Genomic DNA, 21,985 nt, shown 5'->3' on the forward strand with positions numbered 1-21,985 from the left:
ATAAAATAAAATAAAGGTAAAATAAAATAAAGTTATTAAAATAAAAAAATTTATTAAGAAAAAAAATTTTTTTAAGTTAAAAAAAAAACAAACATCGGACGGATAGAACCCTAGGACAAATGGTGAAAGCAAAGCTATACAGACAAAATTCCACACAGAAGCATACACATACATACTCACAAAAAGAGGAAGAGGAAAAAATAATAAATCTTACTTTCAAAGTCCACCTCCTCAATTTGGGATGATTCGTTGTCTTTTCAGGTATGCCACAGATGCAGGGTACAAGTTGATTGTGGAGATTTAATCTGCTGCTCCTGAGGCTGCTGGGAGAGATTTCCCTTTCTCTTCTTCGTTTGCCCAGCTCCCGGGTTTCGGCTTTGGATTTGGCCCCGCCTCTGTGTGTAGACCGCTGGGGGGCGTTTGTTCTTTGCTCAGACAGGACGGGGTTAAAGGAGCCGCTGATGCGGGGGCTCTGGCTCACTCAGGCTGGGGGGAGGGAGGGGCACAGATGTGGGGCGACACTTCGGCGGCAGAGGCCGGCGTGACGTTGCACCAGCCTGAGACGCACCGTGCGTTCTCCCGGGGAAGTTGTCCCTGGATCCCAGAACCCTGGCAGTGGCGGGCTGCACAGGCTCTCCGGAAGGGAGGTGTGGATAGTGACCTGTGCTCGCATACAGGCTTCCTGGTGGTGGCAGCAACAGCCTTAGCGTCTCATTCCCGTCTCTGGGGTCCGTGCTATTAGCCGCGGCTCGCACCCGTCTGTGGAGCTCCTTTAAGCAGTGCTCTGAATCCCCTGTCCTCACGCACCCGGAAACAAAGAGGGAAGAAAAAGTCTCTTGTCTCTTCGGCAGGTCCAGACTTTTTCCCGGACTCCCTCCCAGCGAGCCGTGGTGCACTAACCCCTTCAGGCTGTGTTCACCCCGCCAGTCCTCTCCCTGCACTCCACCGGAAGCCCGAGCCTCAGCTCCCAGCCCCGCCCGCCCCGGTCGGTGAGCAGACAAGCCTCTCGGACTGGTGAGTGCTGGTCGGCACCGATCCTCTGTGCGGGAATCTCTCCGCTTTGCTCTCCGCACCCCTGTGGCTGCGCTCTCCTCTGTGGCTCCGAAGCTTCCCCCCTCCGCCACCCGCAGTCTCCACCCGCGAAGGGGCTCCTAGTGTGTGGAAACGTTTCCTCCTTCACGGCTCCCTCCCACTGGTGCAGGCCTCGTCCCTATCCTTTTGTCTCTGTTTATTCTTTTTTCTTTTGCCCTACCCAGGTACGTGGGGAGTTTCTTGCCTTTTGGGAGGTCTGAAGTCTTCTGCCAGCGTTCAGTAGGTGTTCTGTAGGAGTGGTTCCACGTGTAGATGTATTTCTGGTGTATCTGTGGGGAGGAAGGTGATCTCCGCATCTGACTCTTCCGCCATCTTACCCCTCTCACCTTTCCTTTGTTTTTAAATGAAATGTTCTGTATAAACTGCTGTATCATTTAGTTACAACAGAAGAAAAAAGTTGGTCTGTAGAAAGATTATATATAGTTCTTTGAACTCGGCATTTTAAAATTCTTAATTGTTTAGTAGATTTTTGTTTTAAAATTTGCCTGGGGCTTCTAATGGATGGAAGTGTATTCACAGCTAATTCTAAGAAAGGCTAATAAGAGGAAATAATGACAGAGATAATTAAGTGTTATTTAGTTTTGGGTTTTTTTTTTTTTTTTTTTGTGGTACTTGGGCCGCTCCCGGTTGTGCCCTCTCCTGTTGCGGAGCACAGGCTCCGGACGCGCAGGCTCAGCAGCCATGGCTCACAGGCCCAGCCGCTCCGCGGCATGTGGGATCCTCCCGGACCGGGGCACGAACCCGTGTCCCCTGCATCGGCAGGCGGACTCTCAACCACTGCGCCACCAGGGAAGCCCTATTTAGTTTTTAATTTGTGTTTATATTTGAATATAAATATGGCTGATGTCAAGGAATAGTAGTTGGAAAAGAGAATGATTACACATATTAGGAAGCTGTGACTTCTGAAGCTTTTAAATGCTCCCTTCTCCCCCCACCCCCCAGTTAAGACGTTTTATATCGATTAGCCAGAAGCACAGGCCGAGTTCTTTTCCCTCTTACCAAAGTTCTCTGGTTCAGAATGTCTCCTCTTCCATCTCTTCTGGGCAGGGTAGTGGGAGTAGGAATAGGAATAAGAATAGATTCCAAGAAATCTCTTCAAAAAAAGGAAATTAATGGGTTAGGAAAGACTATTATTAATAAGAAGCGATGCCTGACTCTTATTTGCCAGTTTTAAATAATTCTTGAGAGCATTGAGAGGTGACTGTTATTTTGACTAGTATATGCTTTAGAGTGTACTTTCTGTTCACATTTCTAAACAATGCTAAATATGCAGAAACAAGGTCCTCTGGCTGTCCTGCTCCCTCTTTTTGCTCTCTCACTGTTTCATTTGTCTGCCTTTCTGGAGATAATGTCCTTGCCTTTGGTGGGGAGTTCAGAAGAGAAATCCCAGTGAATGGCTTGCAAATTGTCAGTAGGGATGTGGGTAGAGGTGTGTTTGGGGGGCTGGGGGAGGGTGGTAGAGTCTGCCCATCAGTAGAGTAGGATCTGGTCATTTTATTCAAATCATCTTGTATAGTAGTTGTCCAACCTCTATACGAACCCAACTGCTTTATGCTTTCTCATCATTTTTACCAGTAAAAGTAGTTTAGCTTATCATTTTGATACTACATAAATGCAGTACTACTCTTATTCCTACTCTGCTCACAAGGCATGGAAGGGGAGACACTTTGAACCAGACATGTTGAATTCCTGGAGGTTTGTCTAGTGAGCATCTGTAACATATAAGAATTAATCCAGGGACTTCCCTGGTGGCACAGCGTTTAAGAATCTGCCTGCCAATGCAGGGGACGTGGGTTGGATCCCTGATCCGGGAAGATCCCACATGCCACGGAGTATCTAAGCCCGTGCACCACAACTACTGAGCCTGCTCTCTAGAGCCCGTGAGCCACAACTACTGAGCCTGTGCTCTAACATTCGTTCACAGGCAGCCTATTATATGATAGAAGTCTGCTGCCATAGAGCCAAAATACATGGTGACTTTTCAAATCTAGTATAAAATTGAAAGGTTTTTATGTATAAAAGTGTAAGAAGGTCATTAGTAAGGCTTTTCAAAGACTGCTGATTTGCTTTGTGGATCCCAGAATTCAAGAAAAAGCCTGTTATCTGGCATGTGGCAGTGGCAACTTTGGAGAGTCTTTATGTGGTATAGATAAGAGATACTGGATTAGGACCCAGGAAACCTGAGTGCTAGTTCCGACTCTGCCAATGAGTAACTATGAACTAGCCAAATGATGCTTGGCAACCACCTGCTGGAGACCTTGTCCCTTTCTCTACAAATGAGAGGGCTTGGACTCAGTTATCTTTGGTTTTTAAATTGGGACTGATTTATTTCATAAAATATGAAAATACATATTTTAACATATAGTTGGCATCATTTCATAACAAATATATTAAGTACCAATATTTAAGCATATTAATATTATGTTTGCAAGACTGTTAACAATGGCAATGATATACAAAAGACTTCTTTAGACTTGCCTCATTGTGTTGACTATCAAGTCTAATCCTAGATGCTTAGAAGCCACAAAACTACATTTTTACTTGTTTGTAAGGGAGTATCAGAGAAATGCATTCTCTGCCTACCAAAATCTTCCTCTTCTGGAGAACAATATAAGGTTGCTGTTTTATCTGATCCTCCATAACAACCTTCTCTTTGTGATTTGACTAGCGTTTTATGAGACAGCAGTGGGGAAGTTTGCTATTTGTTCACTCTACAGGACTTGCAAGGAACTGAATAGGGAAATCTCCAGAATTATTTTAAGTTTGTTTTTTGGTTATATTTGGCCAGACATTTTGGGTCCCAAAACATGTTTAAGTTATCACATGGGGATTTATTTTGTGACTCTTATAATGTTAATGTAGATAATGTTAAAAATTCGCTTAAACTAGTGATATTAAAGAAAGGATATTATTAATAATAAGAGAAACAATCCCATGATCTTTTGTGATCCTAGTACATTTTTGAAGCCTTAAGATTCTCTAAGAAATGGTGTATTGAAAAGCTGTTTCCCACACATGTGATTTTTGTCCCATTGTGGGAGAAGATAATTTGATCTGCATTTCCTCCACATTCATTGTGGTATTCTGCTAATTAAATCCCAATGAAAGAGTTATAAAAAGTCCTAATGAAACGTTTTAAAACATTAATCAACCATCAGTTTTTTTTAAGAAAGCATATACCTATGAGAACCTAAAGCCTCATACAAACTCAGTTGTACGATTTATGAAAATTTTCTCATTTGTTTAAGGATGAGATCAGAATCAAAACAAAGAATTTCCTTATTGTTTGCTGAATGTTGATCACATGATGCAGAAGCATGGAGATAACTGGTACCAAGCTGGTCTTAAGGAGGTGCAGAAAAAGAAATCCACACTGTATCTGTGGATATGGATATGGATATCTATAAAAATTGCGGTTTTTAAAATTGCAAACTTTTTTCTCTATCAGTGATTCTCAGAATGGTCCCTGGACCAGCAGCATCAACATCACTTGGGAATTTGTTAGATATGCAGATTCTTGGACCCCTCCCAGATCTACAGAATCAGAAACTGAGGACAGGCCTAAAAGTCTGTTATAACAAACTCTTCAGGTGATTCTGATGCATACTAAAGTTTGAGAACCATTGATTTATGATACTAAATATAACCAGTTCCAATTTTCTCATGTGACGAAAAAATTTCTAATCATTTTAGGGACAAAAGAAAAATCTAGTGTAAATTTCAAAATGTTTTCCTGGTTAACACTTTTCCTGGTTAGTTTTTATAACCTAAATTCATGATACTGTATTTTATTTACTAATTGGTTGTTTAGCGGTATTCAAGTATTCTTAGTTTTGCCAACACACACACACACACAAGCTCCTCAATTTATTAAAAGACAACAAAAAAAGTGGGTTGGATTAGTTTACTTTTGTGTATTTTGCTATGACTTTGTGGAAGTGTAGCTCACTGGTTCTCAATATCATAATCCCTTGGGGAGCATCAAAAAGAAAACAAAAAACTCTAAGACCTAGGTGGGCCTCACCTCCAGAAATTCTGATTTTTAATTGATCTAGGTTGGGAGCGGCAGGTTTTCAGGCGTCTCTAGTTTTCACGGGCTCCCCAGATGATTATAATGAGCAGTCAGAGCTGAGAGCCACTGGAGTGGAGCTGTTTGTTGGAAGATTGGCTCACCTACCGGATATCAGTTCCTTAAATTGCATATTAAGTCCATTAGGTCCTTTCATTATTTTAAGCAAATTGTCTCTTGTTTATATGTGATTGAAAAACAATTTGTTTTCCAGTAGGTTATTGGTATTGTTGGCTGGTTGACCTCATTATTGATCATGTTTTATTACTCTTCGTTCTACCTCTCGGCTTGACTCTAAATCTTTGCTTACTCACAGTGCGGTGTGCACACCTACAGTGTCTTGTGTCACCAGAGAGCTCGTCAGAAAGAAATCATTTGGGGCCCCGTACCAGACATACTGAATCAGAATTGCATTTTAAAAGTATCCCTATGAAATGTGTCTTCACAGTAAAGATTCTCTAGAACATAAAGTTTAAAATCAGGGTGAATTTCATTTTTCTTCATTTTTTTCCTCAGCATCCATTGATCTTGTCTTAACTACTTTTGTGAACCAAATCATATCAGTCTCATTAAACTTATTCTTAATCCCATTTTTCAGTAAGCTTTAGAATTGTAAGCGATGTTCCAGACCGTCTAATTTAATATCTTCACCTGGCAGGTGAAGCGAATTAGGTGCAGAGAAATTAAATAACTTGGCCTAAATTACAGAGGCTGTGGATTTGGGCATCCATAGATGCATGCCATATATATATTTATTTTTTTCCTTTAATTATAGGGACTTCATGATAGGGTCACTTAAAATGATTTTATTATCATAATGTAAACAACTTGAGATGTGAGCTGCCTGAAAAGACAGTCTTAGGTTACCTAAATATGACAAATATTCAAAACACCAAAATTTTAAATACACGTTGACATTTATTTAAATTATCTATCCAAAGGGACATTGCTAATACTTTACTAATACACTAATATTTCAAATTATCTTATAATTTGTATAATTTAGTGATAATGGGAAAGTAGAATATGTGATATTAAACTGAATGAAAATTGAAAGGTACCGCATGTCTTTATAAATTACTAAAACTGTATTCACACGCTCCTGAGAGATTGCAGGCACTTTGTCACAGGACATTTAAAAATACTTGGGGAGTGTTTATTTGTTTATTCTGGGTTCCTCAGGATCTGTGGTTGGGCATTGTCATTTTCTGAAGCCCCAGGACAGTTGAGCTTTATCAGGTCTTTAAATTTCAGATCCACACGTCCACTGCATCACTTGTATTTCTCTTATTGCACATAAGGATTAAGTATGAGATCCCTGTCTCTCAATCTGGTGGTTGAATTGCATCAAGGTCTCCAGCTGCTTCTTACAATTGCAGGTTTGGGGATTTCTCCCCAGACTTCATAATAGCCTGTGTGTTGAAAAGACCCTGGAATCTGCATTTTTAGTTAGCACCATGGGTATTTCTTTTGGATGTGAACATGTCAGAATCGTTTCATTAGGTGATTAAATTTGTGTTTAATATAGTTAAATTTAATCGCCATGATTGAGCATTAATTGGATACATATAATTTACTGAGTACTGAGTGCAATGTCTATTGGTATCCATATGATCCTATTTTTCTTTTCTCTCTTATTTTCTTGTTTTTTATCTTACCTTCCTACCTGATGATTTCAGAGAAGGATCCCAAGTGGGCCTGGGCCAGCTATCACTGTTAAGTGAATAGCATCGAGTTTCTCATTACAGCTTCACTGCCTGTACTATAGATGTCTGGGAAGAGGTAATTGCAGATGCTGGCAGTGTAGACAAGTGGTAAGTACAGCTAACCTGGAGTGTTACAACAGCAACAGCAACAGTAAATGACAACAAAAACATTCCCTACAACTTCTCCTTCAAAAGGAGGCTTTTCCTGTACCCCTTGGCACTCATCAGAGGACCAAGTGCAGAAATGAATTTTTTGAACTTTATTGCTAATGGTTTATTTCCTTCAGTAGTTTGCATTTCTCTTAAGCTGTGCACTTCCAAACAAATAAACGTCTTTAATTTTTCTGAATGAATCAAAACCATTAATTTGATAAACTGGCAAATTTTGAAAATCTGTTCTCTCTTTTTATTAACTGCCAATAGCCAACCGAATGTAGGGTTTTTACCCAGATTGCCCTCTTGATTAATTAAAGGTGCCAGACTACTGCCAGATCACAGCTTTTTTTTTTGGTGGGAATCATTAGCTGACAGCAGGTGGCCTTAATTTCCTGAATTATCTCTCCCCATCACCCACCCCAAGTCAACGTGTTCCCACTTCACAGTGTGATTTTAGGGGACTCCTTGCTTTCATAGTTTAATTGCAAATAGTTGGTCATAATTAACTTCAGAACACAAGATATTGTTTACTTATGAAAGATGAATGTTTAAACCTGGGCCGTTTAACAACTCTGTAGCAATAAAGCTGAGTTTTCCCCCAGTTTGACCACAGTTACAATATGTTTTTTCAGCTTTGTTTTCTTCCTCTCTTTGCATGGTGGGATGAAAGTGGATTAAAAATGGATATGAAGCTCTGCAATATACTAGATAATTTCTTATTTCAGTCTTACTCTCAATCATATTCTCCTCATCTATAAATGGGAACAACTATTTTTGTCTTTATCTCAGTATAAAATGAGATAATACTCATAAAGCCTGTGACACAGGGAAGGTACATAGTACAGCTCTTTTTACAAGCTGCTGTTTATTGGTAGTTTTATGTTAGGATATAGATTTCAAGCTATGGGGTGACCAGCTCCTTCTGGTTTGCCCAGTACGTTCCCAGTTTTAGTGCTGAAACTCTGCATCCTGGAAATGCTGTCAGTTCTAGGATGGTTGATCACCCTAGTGCTGGAAACTGTCAAAATAACAATGACTCTAAGAAGGTAGTTGAGTTGTCTCGCAGATGATGGTTACAATGGGCAGAAGCAGGCAAAGCTGATACTCTGGTTCCACAGTGTCAGGTGTCTTTGTTGTTACACCTTTCCTGGTTTGTACTTCTGTCTTGTGGTCCAGGATGTTAATCATTACCACGTCCTCATTCCAGCCAGCAGGAAGGTGAAAAGGGAAATCTCTAAGTGTATAAATTAGAATTGCACATATCACTATGCTTCCATCCCATGCCCATTTACTAGAACTTACTCATTGTGGCTAAAACTAGCCCCTAGAGAGGTTGGGAAATGTCCTTAGTCTTTTTGGCTATGAGCCAAGCTAAAGTAGAGGATTCCATTACTAGAAAAGAGAAGGAAAATATATGCCACAGCTGTCTCTTACATGCCCATACATGGCATCCAACGAATTCCAGCTTCCTTTCATATTCTATTGTTATTTAATAAGTGGTAATTTTCTTGGCCATTCACAACATTGCTGTGAATGTGTAGGAAGTTGACAAATAAGATGAAAAAAGACCCCTAGACTTAAGGAAAAGCTGTAATGAATCTGTGCTTTAACTTGATAACTTTCTCCAGCTGCAGTATCCATTACCCCAGAAATTTTCTCCTTGATTGAGATGTGTAACTAACTCCAATGCCTCAAGCCAACCAAAGCTTTTGATTTAGAATTTTATTCAGAAGTAAAGCAATAGATATAATTATAAATTCATTCGTTTAAAATTAAAGGACAAAAACGAGGCCATTAGTGGAGGTGCCTGTGGTCCAGCTACGTATCCTGGTTCAGAATCACAATCGCAGTCATTTATTCAATAAATCTTTATTGAGCACTGTGTGGTTAGGCAATGGGAATAAAACAGTCATCAACTTTTACTACAGTTTCTACCCTTTCGGAGCTTAAATTGTGCTGAGAAAAATAGATTTTTAAAATAAAATTTACATTTATTTAAAAATACTAGTAATGGTGCCCAATTAGTTTTTACTTTGCTGGATTTATTTTTATTTTACTAGATGGCATTTTCCAAGGCTTTACTTGTAGAAGGTGCTTTGAAGAGAGATGAAATTACTCAACAATATTTCATATAGTACCAAGGTCAACCTGTGGTGGCAGTTGTGACTGATATATTTTCTCTTATTGCAGTCCACATAATACTAAATGCCAAGGAAACTTAAAAGCACAAAGAAATTCCGTTGTTCAGCTTGCTAGACTACATAATCCGCTTTGAGGGCTAAGTCACTCACTTCATTTTTCTAAATAGCCCAATTCACCACATACAGACATGATCTTAAATTTCCCATTAGCTCTTGTTTTTCCTTTAATGTGAAAACACTTTGATTACTTCTTGTTTAAAATGATAGACTGTGAATCGCTGAGCTGCTGGGATGGTAGGCTGTCAAAACCTAAGTTCTTTCCTTTGGTTTATGTGCTTGTCATTTTTTCTTCCTATATAGTTCATCCTCATGTATGCTCAATTCAGAGTTATTAGCCATCCAACTTCAAATAGAAAAAAAACAGAGAAATGATTCTTTCAAATGGTGGCCAAAGGTGATGCCCCCACTTTTTAAAAAAAAATAAGTAGATGGAAATAGTAAGGTTGCCAGAGGTCTAGTATGGTGTTAGGCTCTGGTGTTTGCGAAAATGGGAGCAATATGGATTCATGAAGTCTATTTCTCATCTTTAAAAATCTCAGTGGTACGTTGGGGTGTTCCTGTGTTAGATGTTAGCGTATGTGAACCATTGTTGCTTAGGAGCAGGGACAATATATAGCTAATCTGATTTGTTTCTGGTGCTCTTAAGGGTTTACAACAATTTTGGGGGGCCTTGGAGGGATCACTTTTGCAAATGAGTGTTTTGCACATGCAACATTTAGGTACACCCCGATATCCGTGTTGTTTTGCCCCAATTAATTCACTCTTCAATGTTGAATGGCTTCCATATGGTGAGGGGTGGGCACACTTACTAAACTTGGCATTGTTTCTTGTCTTGAATGCAGGCCTAGGAATAATTTTTATGTAAAGAAGAAAGGGTGGACTGATGTGCAAAATGAAATTTGTTTTAGGGTCTTTGCATTGTGGATTTTCTTCAGTATTCTGGCAGTGAGGTACCGTCAAGGAGCAGTAGCATCTCAGAAGCCAAGAGAGAATTTGGAGCAGGTAGGGGATCAGTAGTATTTAGGGTGGGAGAGTAGTCCAATCAGATAAGTGCCGGGAAAAAAGGGCATTTGTGTGAAAGTTAGGAGATATTTAGTGCCCTCGGCAATGAGTGTGCAGGCCGAGTTGTGGGGCAGCCAATGGCAGGCTGTAATCATTTGGAGCGTAAGTAGGGCCCAGCAAACAGAGACTGATGTTTTCCGACACTCGACTCCAAAGGGAGAGTGAGTGTAAGGCACGCTCAAGGGGCGTGTAAGTTGAAGGAATGTGTCATAAATATTATATATTTTTGGTAGAAAACTTCAGAGATCTGGAAATATATAAATAGGAAACTAAAACAGTATCACTCAATCTGACAATCCAAATTTACTATTGATAACAGTTTGATATTTACTTTGTCATTATAATCATTTTATGTATGCATATATCAAGTATATGTAAAATTTTGTTTTCTTGCTTTCTTATTATGTTATAGGCATTTTCTCAAATTAAAACTGTTTTACAAATCATGGTTTTTGATGGTTCTATGGTTTTCCATTGTAAGATATACCATACTTTGATCAATCCTTTACTGCTGGATTCTTAGTAGTTTCTGCCTGTTTGCTGTCGGAAGTGAGTGCAGGGAATGTCTTCGTACATACATGTTGGTAATTCTGATTCAGGATAGCTTCATAAATGTAAAATAATGTGCCAGTTGTTTTTCAGAACACTTGTGCCGATTTACATTTTCACCAACTGCGTAAGACTGTGCTATAGCCTTGGCAAGGACTGAGCCTTATCATTAAAAATCACATCCTTGCTGATTTCATGAAAGAAGAAATCTCGTTTGTTCATTTGTTCAATCATTCAGCAAGTTTTAAGCTCCTTGGACTAACTGAGAGGTTGAGTTTGGACTGCGTGTGGAGGGGTGACGTGCCCAGTGCCACCTGTAGGGTGCACGGGTGAGGAGCCACCTGCCACCTCCCATACACCAACATTAGGAGGGTTTTAGCCCAAGTTATCAGCTCTCACTGCTCTTTAGGCAGGTTATCCACTTTTTCTAGAGAACTGGTCTTCATTTTTACTTTTGGGGGTAAATGCAGCAGCCCCTGCTTTGCCTCTTCGGGAGTGAAGGGGAGATGTGATGGATGGGAAACTCGTTCAGTTCCTCTTTAGAGAGTGCCTCCCCTTCATTTCTTGCTCGTCCCCCCTGTGCTTGCTCTTCCAGGGTCCTCTCAAGCTCTCAGCCATTCTGGAAGCAGTTTTCATCCTTGCTGCAGGCTTTCCCTCTGTGTGTTCTGGGCCATGACTTCCTGCATTCTTTTCTCTCAATAAGCTATTTGTCAAATTTTTGACACAAACGGTGTCACAACTCCATTCCACTGATGACTGTAGTTTTGCCCATACCTCACCTGCTCATGTCAATTCTCAGAGGTATCAGGTATTTATTCCCTTTTATATTCTTTACTATAATTCCAAAGGAGCTTTGGGAGGAAAGGAGTAGAAACACTTAGGTTCGGTCAGCCCTCCTGGACTGGAAACCTTTGCACCAGATGTTTTAAACATTCTAAAAATACTGAATGATTATGTAATAGAATCGAATAATAGTGGGTTTTTTCCTTTGTTTTATGCTCAGAATTATCTTTCACTTTCCAGAGATCATTTAAAGCTCAACACTCTTAACGGCTTTATTAGAAAAAAAAATTTTGACATTATTCTGTCTGATTTACTTTGGGGAAACTCTAAGGTAAAAAATGTAGTGATTTTGTTTTGCAAATATAAAGCCAGTTTTTCACACTTCATATTGAGTGAGTTCTTTCTTCATTTACTTGTACTTCCTTCATCTCATATTATGTTCCTATTCAAGAAATTCTTACAGGCTGCCTACTGTGATCCATTGATTTGACTCCGGATTCTTGGGCTACTTCCGTAGTGTTTTTATTTTGTTTTTTTAATTGAAGTATAGTTGATTTACAATGTGTTAATTTCTGCTGTACAGCAAAGTGATTTAGTTCTCTCTCTCTCTCTTTCTATATATATATATGCACATCCTTTTTCATATTCTTTTCCATCATGATTTATCTCAGAATATTGAATATACTTCCCTGTGCTATACAGTAGGACCTTCTTGTTTATGCATTCCATATATAATAGCTTGCATCTGCTAACTCCACCCTCCCACTCCATCCCTCCCCCACGCCCCCTCCTCCTTGGTAGCTGCAAGTCTGTTCTCTATGTCTGTGAATTTGTTTCTGTTTTGTAAATAGGTTCATTTGTGTCGTATTTTAGATTCCACATATAAGTGATATCATATGGTATTTGTCTTTATCTTTTTGATTTACTTCACTTAGTGTGATGATCTCTAGTTGCATCCGTGTTTCTGCAAATGGCATTATTTCATTCTTTTTTATGCCTGACTAGTATTCCATTGTATATATGCACCACACATATACATAGAGTGTTTTAATTACAAAATGTATTTTAATATTTACCTTTCTGTCCCAAGTCATTACTGTTTCTTTTTCAAAAGTGTATTCTCTCTTCTTGCCTGTTCTGACCAAGAAACATGGCTATAGTTTGGTCAAATTCCAAACAAAACAAAGCCATCCAGTGGAATTTTGAGACGAATTTATTCAGTCCATTTATAATATGGGAAGGATTAGCTTTTTTAGAATATCGTATTCCATTATAGTATTTCTATACACTTAGTATTATTTCCATGTATATCTTCAGGGAAAGGCTTGCCATACTTAGTATAGCCAAAATATATCCTTTTAGATTAATTTTAAAGGTATTTTATATACTTTATTGTTACTGTGAATGAGATCTTTTTTCATCACATATTATTTAAAAAAATACTTATCATTATTTTTATTAAGAAAAGAGTAACATGTGTCCAACGTAGAAAAAGTTAAATTAAAATCCCTTATAATTCATACTATCCAGAAAAAAACCACTGCCCTTTGGTGTTTAGCATTCCTGTGTATATATACGTATATATCTTTTACAGAGTGCTACATGCTATAAACATGTTTAGTAACCTAATCTTGAATATCTTTCCATGCCATTAAATGTTCTTTTACAGGGTTGTTTCGGGGCTGCATTGTATGCATGAACGACAATTTATTTAACCAGTCTCCAGTTGTTGGGAATCTAACATATCTCGAAATGTTTGCAATTAGTAACAGTCTTCTCCTGCCCTAAATAATGGCTTCATGAAAATGCTTATAGAAGTTAAATGTCTATTATGTATATTGTAGGCTGTTTTTCTAGGATATCATGTTTCATTTAATTTTGTTTATAGTGCATTTAATACATCCACATCCTTTTTTTTATCTAGTTTATTTTCTTTTCATTATTTTATTTCAGGTTGCTTTAAAATTTTTTCTTAAACTAGTAAACTTTACTTTTTAGAGCAGTTCTAAGTTCACAGCAAAATTGAGCAGAAAATACATAGAGTTTCCATATCCTCCCTCCCCCTGCGCAGGCACACCTCCCTCCGCTATCAACATCTTGCACCACAGGTACATTTGTTTTGATCAGTGAATGTTGGACATCGTTATCTCCCGAAGTCCATACTTTACAGGGTTCATTCTTGGTGTTGTATAGTCTGTGGGTTTGGGTAAATGTATAACGACATGTATCCACCATTGTAACATCTTACAGAACAGTTTCACTACCCTAAAAATCCTCTGTGCCTCCACGTGTGCATCCCTCCCTTCCTTGCAGCCCTTGGCAACCACCAATCTCTTTAGAGATTGCCTAAATCTCCACAGAGATTTGCCTTTGCCAGAAGCTTATGTAATTGGAATTATACAGTATGTAGGCTTTTCAGATTGGCTTCTTTCATTTAATAAATATACATTTTAATTTCCTCCCTGCCTTTCCATGGCTTGGTAGCTTATTTCTTTTTAGTGTTGAATAATATTCCATTATATAGGTGAACCACAGTTTATTTATTCACTTAACCTAAGGTGGTGTACTTGGTTACTCCCAAGTTTTGGCAATTGTAAATAAAGCTGTTATAAACGTTCCTGTGTAGGTTTTTGTGCAGACATCTGTTTTCATCTCCTTTGTGTAAATACCAAGGAGCACAATTGCTGGATCGTCTGGTAAGAGTATGTTTAGTTTTGTAAGAAACCGCCAATTTGTCTTCCAAAGACTGTTTTGCATCCCCACCAGCAATGTATGAAAGTTCCTGTTGTTCCACATCCTCTCCCGTATTTGGTGTTGTCAGTGGATTTTGGCCATTTTAATAGATGTGTAGTGGTTTCCCATTATGTTTTAATTTGCATTTTCCTAATGACATATGATATGGAACATCTTCTCTTATGTTTATTTGCCATATGTATTTTCTTTGGTGAGGTGTCTATTGAGGTCTTTGGCCCCTTTTTAAGTCAGGTTGCTTGTTTTCTTATTGTTGAGTTTTAAGAGTTCCTTCCTTACGTATCTTGGATAACAGTCCTTTTATCAAATATGTCTTTTGCAAATATTTCTCCCAGTCTATTGCTTATCTTCTCATTCTCTTGACCTTACCTTTCTCAGGAGAAATTTTAATATTTATGAAGTCCAGCTTATCAATAGACACATTCTGATACTTCTGGACTAGCAGGTATCTCACCGTTTGTTGGTAGTTGTGTTAGTCATTCTGTTATCCATGAAAGAGATAGTTCTGAGGTTAAAGTGCTGTTGTAATCCTTCATAATGAACTTTGTATTTGAACAGCGAATAACACGCTTGTGCAAATGATGCTTCTTTGTTGGTGATGTCTTTTTTCATGAAGACATGCAGGCCTAGTAGACATTATTTTTAGAAGATATTTTATCACATGAATATTGGTATTTCTAAATAGTTACTTTTAGAATTTTTATGTACAGAATCTATGTACTTTTTCTAACCTTATTTTGGTACAGTAGCCACTAGTAGTAATTTAAAGTCAGTTCCTCAGTCACACTAATCATATTTTAGCTGCTCCCTAGAGGCTACCATATTGGACAGTAAAGAGATAGAACATTTTTATCATCACAGATCGTTCTATTAGATAGTGCTGTTCTAGAATGTAAGCAATTGTGCATTAAATCATCATTTTGTGCAATTTCTTTTTACTTTGCCGTAGGTACTAAAATAAAATTAAAAAGGGAAAAAAATAAGAAACATGGTAAAAGGATTTGTTTCCCTACTATTATTTTTTTGTTTTGTTTCTTAGTGATTTATGATAAAGTAATAGTTTTAACTGCAGCTGAAGGAACTGAGTCTGCTCAGCTAAATGAAAAACACAGTCAGCAGAGCAGTTGCCTACCATTGGTCCATCATCCTGCGTGTCTTCTTGGACATGCATGTAGTAACAGGCACTATTAATCACAGCAGTGGACAGTTCTGCTGTAATAGCTGTTTCTACATAAATCTCGCTCCTAAAATTAATAACATGTCTACTTAAAATTCCTAATTTTTCCTCCTTGGCATGGGAAGGAGGCTACACCAGAGAGACACATTGGAGAGACAACACAGGAGAATAAAGACCTGGAAAGTTTTCTCCAAGATTGGTTGCTTAATTTTCTTCCTTCAGTGACCTTGTAATTATAGAATAAACTTACTTTATTGCTACATAAACAATGTTTTCTCCAAATTTATTTTTTAAAGCCCTCACGTTAATTCAAGCAACATTTAGCATAGACTTTTATATGTTTATAAAGCATATTACTTCTGTTTACTCTTAATGATGTAGTATCATTTAGAAATGGTTTGAAAATTTCCTTGTAATGAGAGAGGGGAAAAGCACCTGGAAATATTTATAGTTTAATCTTGGTATTGGAAGAATCTATCATTGCCTGCTATTGATTTCTTCTTCTTTTTTTTTTTTTTTTAGGTTGCTTGCAGTGTTTGAATGTTGAGAAGGTATAGTTGTTTAAACTGCATTTACGTGGTGGGAATTTGTACAAGTAGGATGATTAATATATGATAATGAGTAAAAATAGATATTGATTTGGTGATTGCATATAAATCTATTTTGAGTTGTTTCTTGAAGTAAAAGTGTCCAGTTCTCATGGGTGACTATTGTTCATGTCTTTCCCTATTTGGAGGCTAATTTAGAGTCTAAGAAAAAATTATTTTGGATAGGTAGGGGGAGTTTGCATACTCTATGGCCCCCATAGGTATTATTTCTAAAAAATGATAGAGGATGAATCTAACTATTGTATATACTCTATTAACACAAAAGCATAGAAGAAGCATTAGCCATCAAGGATACAGCCATCATCTGACTTGCCCTTTGCACCTGAGTTACAGGTACAACACAGGAAGTGTAGTCAAGGACATAGTCACTTCTTTCACAAACATTTACTGAGATGCAGTTAACTTTCTTGAACATTTCTATTAAAAGTTTCTCTTCTAGATAATGCCCTGAAATGAATCAGCAAATTGATATAAATTACATAAACAGAGTCTGCCAGGATACTTAAGGGTATTTAGATAAAGGAGAAAGTCACATTCAAGGTCATTTTTTTCCTGTGGAAAAGTGTATTTTCTATAGAATTACTACTTGAAATAATTATTTTCTAAAACATAATCTTTCTTTGGTATGCTTTAGTCATAACTGGGAAGGTTACTGCTGTCATAAAATGCTTTAAAGAGAGACATACATGCTGATATACCTGGAAATAAGAAGTCTTGGCTCTAATTCCTGGGATTAACATTGATGTTCAATTAAAAGATAAACAGATGTTTCATAGATACCTCATAGCTATTATTCAAAGAAGAGAGATCTTTTGTCATTCAATCTTATAGGTTTCGTTTCAAATTAAAAAAAAAATTAGTTCTCCATTATTGATGCAATTGTGTGTTCCAAAACGGATACATTTTAAATATATTTCAGTCTATGCCAGTTTTGCTGTCAATTCTATACTTTGAAAAATACCTTTCAAAAATAAAGAGGCAACTAGAACAAACATTGGGATAATTTTTAAAAGTGATCCTTAGGCAAAGTACTGGATCATCAAATACTTTGAAAAAGTGTCTTTGTGGTTGTTTTGAATGTTAAGGGTTGCATTCTGTTTTCAGTAGTTTTCTGGTTGTCATTTCAGCTATGAAGTCTTACACTCCGTATTTCATGCTCCTGTGGAGTGCTGTTGGGATAGCGAAGGCCGCCAAAATCATCATCGTGCCGCCAATTATGTTCGAAAGCCATATGTACATTTTCAAGACACTAGCCTCTGCCTTGCACGAGAGTGGGCACCACACAGTGTTCCTCCTCTCTGAAGGCAGAGACATCACGCCATCTAATCATTACAGCCTCCAGCGCTACCCAGGGATCTTTAACAGTACCACCTCGGATGCTTTCCTGCAGTCCAAAATGCGGAATATTTTCTCTGGGAGATTGACAGCAATCGAACTGTTTGACATACTGGATCACTATACCAAGAACTGTGATATGATGGTTGGCAACCGTGCCCTGATTCAGGGTCTAAAAAAGGAAAAGTTTGACCTGCTGCTGGTGGACCCTAATGACATGTGTGGATTTGTGATAGCTCATCTTTTAGGGGTTAAATATGCTGTATTTTCAACTGGCCTTTGGTATCCTGCCGAAGTGGGTGCTCCTGCCCCATTAGCTTACGTCCCGGAGTTTAACTCACTCCTCACAGACCACATGAACCTGCTGCAAAGGATGAAAAACACCGGCGTTTACCTCATTTCCAGATTAGGGGTCAGCTTTCTGGTTCTTCCCAAATATGAGAGGATAATGCAGAAGTACAACCTGCTGCCGGAGAAGTCCATGTATGACTTGGTCCATGGGTCCAGCCTGTGGATGCTGTGTACAGATGTAGCACTGGAGTTTCCGAGACCCACTCTGCCTAATGTTGTTTATGTAGGAGGGATCCTCACCAAACCGGCCAGCCCACTACCAGAAGTAAGGTTTGCTGAGCTCCTTGGGAATCTTTTCTAAATATAAATGTCAGTTTGTCAGCTTTGAGTTTTGAAGAGATAGACCTGGGCATTGTCGGGTAACAAATGCTATTCTAAAAAGTGGTTAAGACACAGAGCCTACCAAGGTTCCTTTATCTGTGGGTGCCTCACTCCCCTGGAACGCATTCCTACGTCAGAGGAGCATTTCGGTAATCCCGAGAGGCCACTCTGCCATATGGTCAGTAGACTGGAAAGTAGATTTTTGATTAAGTTATAACTGTAGTATAACAGAGAATGTAGTTAGATAGTTCGTTTTAATGAGTGTGAGTGATTTTGCTTTTAATTAAACACAGAGATCCTTCTGTCTCCCCCAGAAAGCACACAGTTGTCTGCATCTAGGTTAGGTCCTGAGAACTCAAATAAGTCGGATGACGTGAATAGTGGTTCTTCTTTCAGCAGTCCTGACCACTAGAAAGTTTATGTCCAACATTGAAAATGAGGTAGTAACTTCCATTCGCCTAGGAAGCTAACTAATTTTAAGTTAGTAAGCAAATGTAACTGTTTAAAGAAATCATGCCCCATTGTGATTTCATTTCAAAGATGGAATTAATTATGTCTTAACAAAACCCTTCTACTCTGAGTCAAACCTGAATTCTTTTTGCTGGCTGAGCTGTCAGCACATACCCTTGTGTTCTGTTCTCCATCCTAGTTTGTTTTTTTATTAGGTATCTCAAACTGGCAGGAGCCATGTTGCATATTGGTTGTTGTAGGGGATTTTCTAACCTCAGGTTGACGCTGGATTTAATCTCAACATCTAATGGCATTTACCAGAAGTGTAGGGCCTGTTCTATGATTTTTGCTATTGCAACCATTTCTACTCTTAAAATTCTTAAAGTAGCCACTCACGACAACTGTTAAATTGTTCATCCCTAATTCTGGTCACTACATTTAAGAAAAAATCTGCCAGGGCCTTGATGAAGAGTAAATCTAGTTTTTCTCCTATAGGTATCAGGTAAGCACAATCACTAGGCAGAATTTTCTCGTGGGGACATAAGGTGATTGGAATATACAGCCTATAGACTTAACACCTCCATTAGAAGCATATTTAATAAATAATACTTTGATATATTTCATGTAACATGAAGAAATAGAACTTGCCAGATCTTTGGCCCGTAAGCCCTGGATGCCGCTGGTAGAGGCTGTGAGAGTGAGCTCAGGCCTTCTCTCTGACACCAGCTGTGAAGGATAGGGGTTAGTCTCAGCATGTCTCAGCCATTTGTGAATTTACTTAAGCCCACTTCGAATCCCAGATAGTCTCTGCCAGAGTCACTGTGTGATGTATTATCCCTCTCCTAAAGGTAACTAAAATCAAACTTCAGAAGCAGCTTCCAAGAGACCTGGAAGCAAGTCTGTCTCTGCTTTAACTGAGTCGTTCGTAATGTCAGGCAGATCAGCCGTGCTCCCTCAAATCTTCATCTTTTCCCAAACCAGGGTACTGCCCTTCTGCTTGCTCCTTTGGGTTTTTGCTCGAATGCTATCTCCCTTCTTCAGGTTGAAGAAGGAACCAATGATAAGGAATCTTCTGATTGCCTTTTTTTTTCTTCCATCCCTGTACATTTTTCTTGAGTTGTAGTGGCTTGATCTATATAAGTACAGAATACTATTGTATGCTTAGTCAAGTAGCATGGGTCCTTATGCCTGTTAGTTTCACTGTGGTAGTCCCCCCTTATCTGAAGCTTCATCCTCGGTCACCCACGGTCTGAAAATATTAAAATTCCATAAATAAGCAGTTCATAAGTTTTAAGTTGCACATCATTTTGAGTAGCTTGACGAAATCTCACATAGCCTAGCTCTGTCCTGCCCAGAATACCCAGCCATCCACATGGTCTGCTCCTGACATCCAGCCGTTGCCATCGTAATGGCTCCATGATCCAGCATCGCTTGGAGCAGATGATCCTCCTTCTGATGTATCGTCAGAAGGCCAGCAGTAGCCTAACTCTGTGTCACGGTGCCTACGTCATTCAACTCACTTCATCTGATCACGTAGGCATTTTATCATCTCGTGTCATCACAAGAAGGGTGAGTAGAGCACAATAAGATATTGAGAGAGAGAGAACCCACATTCACATAATTTCTATTACAGTATATTATCATCTATTTTATATTAGTTATTGTTAATCTCCTACTGTGCCTAATTTATAAGTTAAACATCATAAGTATGGATGTATAGGAAAGAAAAGGTATGGATAGGGTTCAGTACTATTCAAGATTTCAAGCACTCACTGGAGGTTTGGAACATATACTTTGTGGATAAAGGGAGGGCTACTCTACCTTGTTTTACTTTAAAAGCATCTTTTGTGTGGTTTTTGGAGCCTCATATAAGGTTATTACCCAAAATGTTTTCTGATTTGCCATGATTTCTAGTTTGACACCGGCTTGACCTACTTTGTGGGCTTTCCTGTTCTTTTTTCCTCTTTGGGCTTTTTGTAATGATTCTTTTGAAAATGTGCTCTTTATTTACAATTATTGCTTTAGCTGTGACAGTTAGGTGTCACACTCAGATACATACACATCGGGCATGTGCATGTGTTATGTATGTGGACCAGATAAGTATATTATTATCATGGAAAATCTGTTAGGTTATAAGTGTGAAGGGCCTTTTTCACTTCAGTGTGCCATTTACAAAGTTCTTCAATAGGGAGTATTTTGAAGAATGATGTGTCTTATCCTTTCATATAGTCCTCACAGTAGTGAGGCTTTATATGTGTAGGAACACGTGTGTTCCTATTGCGATTTCTCTAGTAGATTTGTCTGATACAGTAAACTGTACCTCAGGTTTCTGAAAGTTAATGAGTTTCTCAAATGCCGGTATTACTTACAGGTCATGGTTGTGACACTAAAATAATAGAGCCCAGCAAGTGGCCTCCTAGAACACATGATTCACTAATAACAGCTTAATTGTTAACTGCCTTGGTATCTTACACTGGCAATGGATTAAATTTTCCAGATGTCTGGAAATGATTTGACAGTGGGATTTCATTTCACAACCTGGGATGAAAAGATAGAGAAAATGTCTAAAAGACATTTTCCAGGAGCTTTCATAATGTTTGAGCCCAAAGAAACTCTAGAGAGCATCTAGTTCAGCTCTATTTTTCCTCCTCAAAATACAAAAATTCGTTTGTCACACAGGAGATGAAAAGAATTTGAGTGTCTGGTCCAGGCCAGAGTTTGTGGCACAGCCGAGTGAATTGTTTTGCTATTAAACAAAGCCAAGTGGATTGTTTTGCTATTAGTTAGATATTTTGTCAAGCTGCCTGCATCTCTTGTCACTCATTTTACTCATTTACACATTTAGAGTGTATACAAAACTATGCAGAGACAATTTTGCTAATCTTTATTTGCTATCTCAAAGATTGTGAGGACTTAATATGAGAGTCACATTACACCATTTGGACTCTTCCTTGTGCTTTACAGATGTAATGATAGAAATCAGGCAGAATCCAAATGCTTTTGATTACAAAATGTTGCATTGGTGTAGAGTGAAGAAATTGTCTGCCTTGATAATAGAATCATTTCTAAATGCACGCGCCTAACTTATACTATTTACTACCGGGCTGCCTACAGTAGGAGGCCTTAAAATGTCCTTAAGGGGAAGAGGTTTAGGTTGGATTATATCCATATAGTGGCTTATCTCTATCTTTACAGGGTGGTAGAGAACATGGAAACAAATTAAAAAAATAAAAAGCTTTACTTAGGTCAGGAAGGAGGTCTGTAAATAGATCCCTATTTGATGAGGTCCTTCAGGTATTAAATGTGAATGAAATAATAACATCTTATAGAGGGTGACTTTTAGTGGTTTGATTGGGGGTAATAACAATAAGACT

At 38.5% G+C, this 21,985-nt stretch overlaps 1 protein-coding gene across 3 annotated transcripts in view; it reads left to right on the top strand.

The window, feature by feature from the left end:
• The window catches only part of UGT8 (UDP glycosyltransferase 8), an 88,729-nt gene that overhangs the window by 10,967 nt on the left and 55,777 nt on the right, over positions 1–21,985 (top strand). Inside the window, exons 1-3 of one of the 3 annotated variants that reach the window (XM_024751347.1) lie at positions 980–1,014; positions 16,069–16,097; positions 17,282–18,105. In XM_024751347.1, coding sequence (XP_024607115.1) covers positions 17,284–18,105 — 822 coding nt within the window. In that variant the 5' untranslated portion in view covers positions 980–1,014; positions 16,069–16,097; positions 17,282–17,283. Of the gene's footprint in view, positions 1–979; positions 1,015–16,068; positions 16,098–17,279; positions 18,106–21,985 lie in introns of those variants that run through there. The other 2 variants (XM_024751346.1, XM_024751348.1) reach the window with 2 other exon arrangements.

Source organism: Neophocaena asiaeorientalis, unplaced genomic scaffold, assembly GCF_003031525.2.
Source record: "Neophocaena asiaeorientalis asiaeorientalis breed wild unplaced genomic scaffold, Neophocaena_asiaeorientalis_V1.1 scaffold244, whole genome shotgun sequence".
Classification (NCBI taxonomy): Eukaryota; Metazoa; Chordata; class Mammalia; order Artiodactyla; family Phocoenidae; genus Neophocaena; species Neophocaena asiaeorientalis.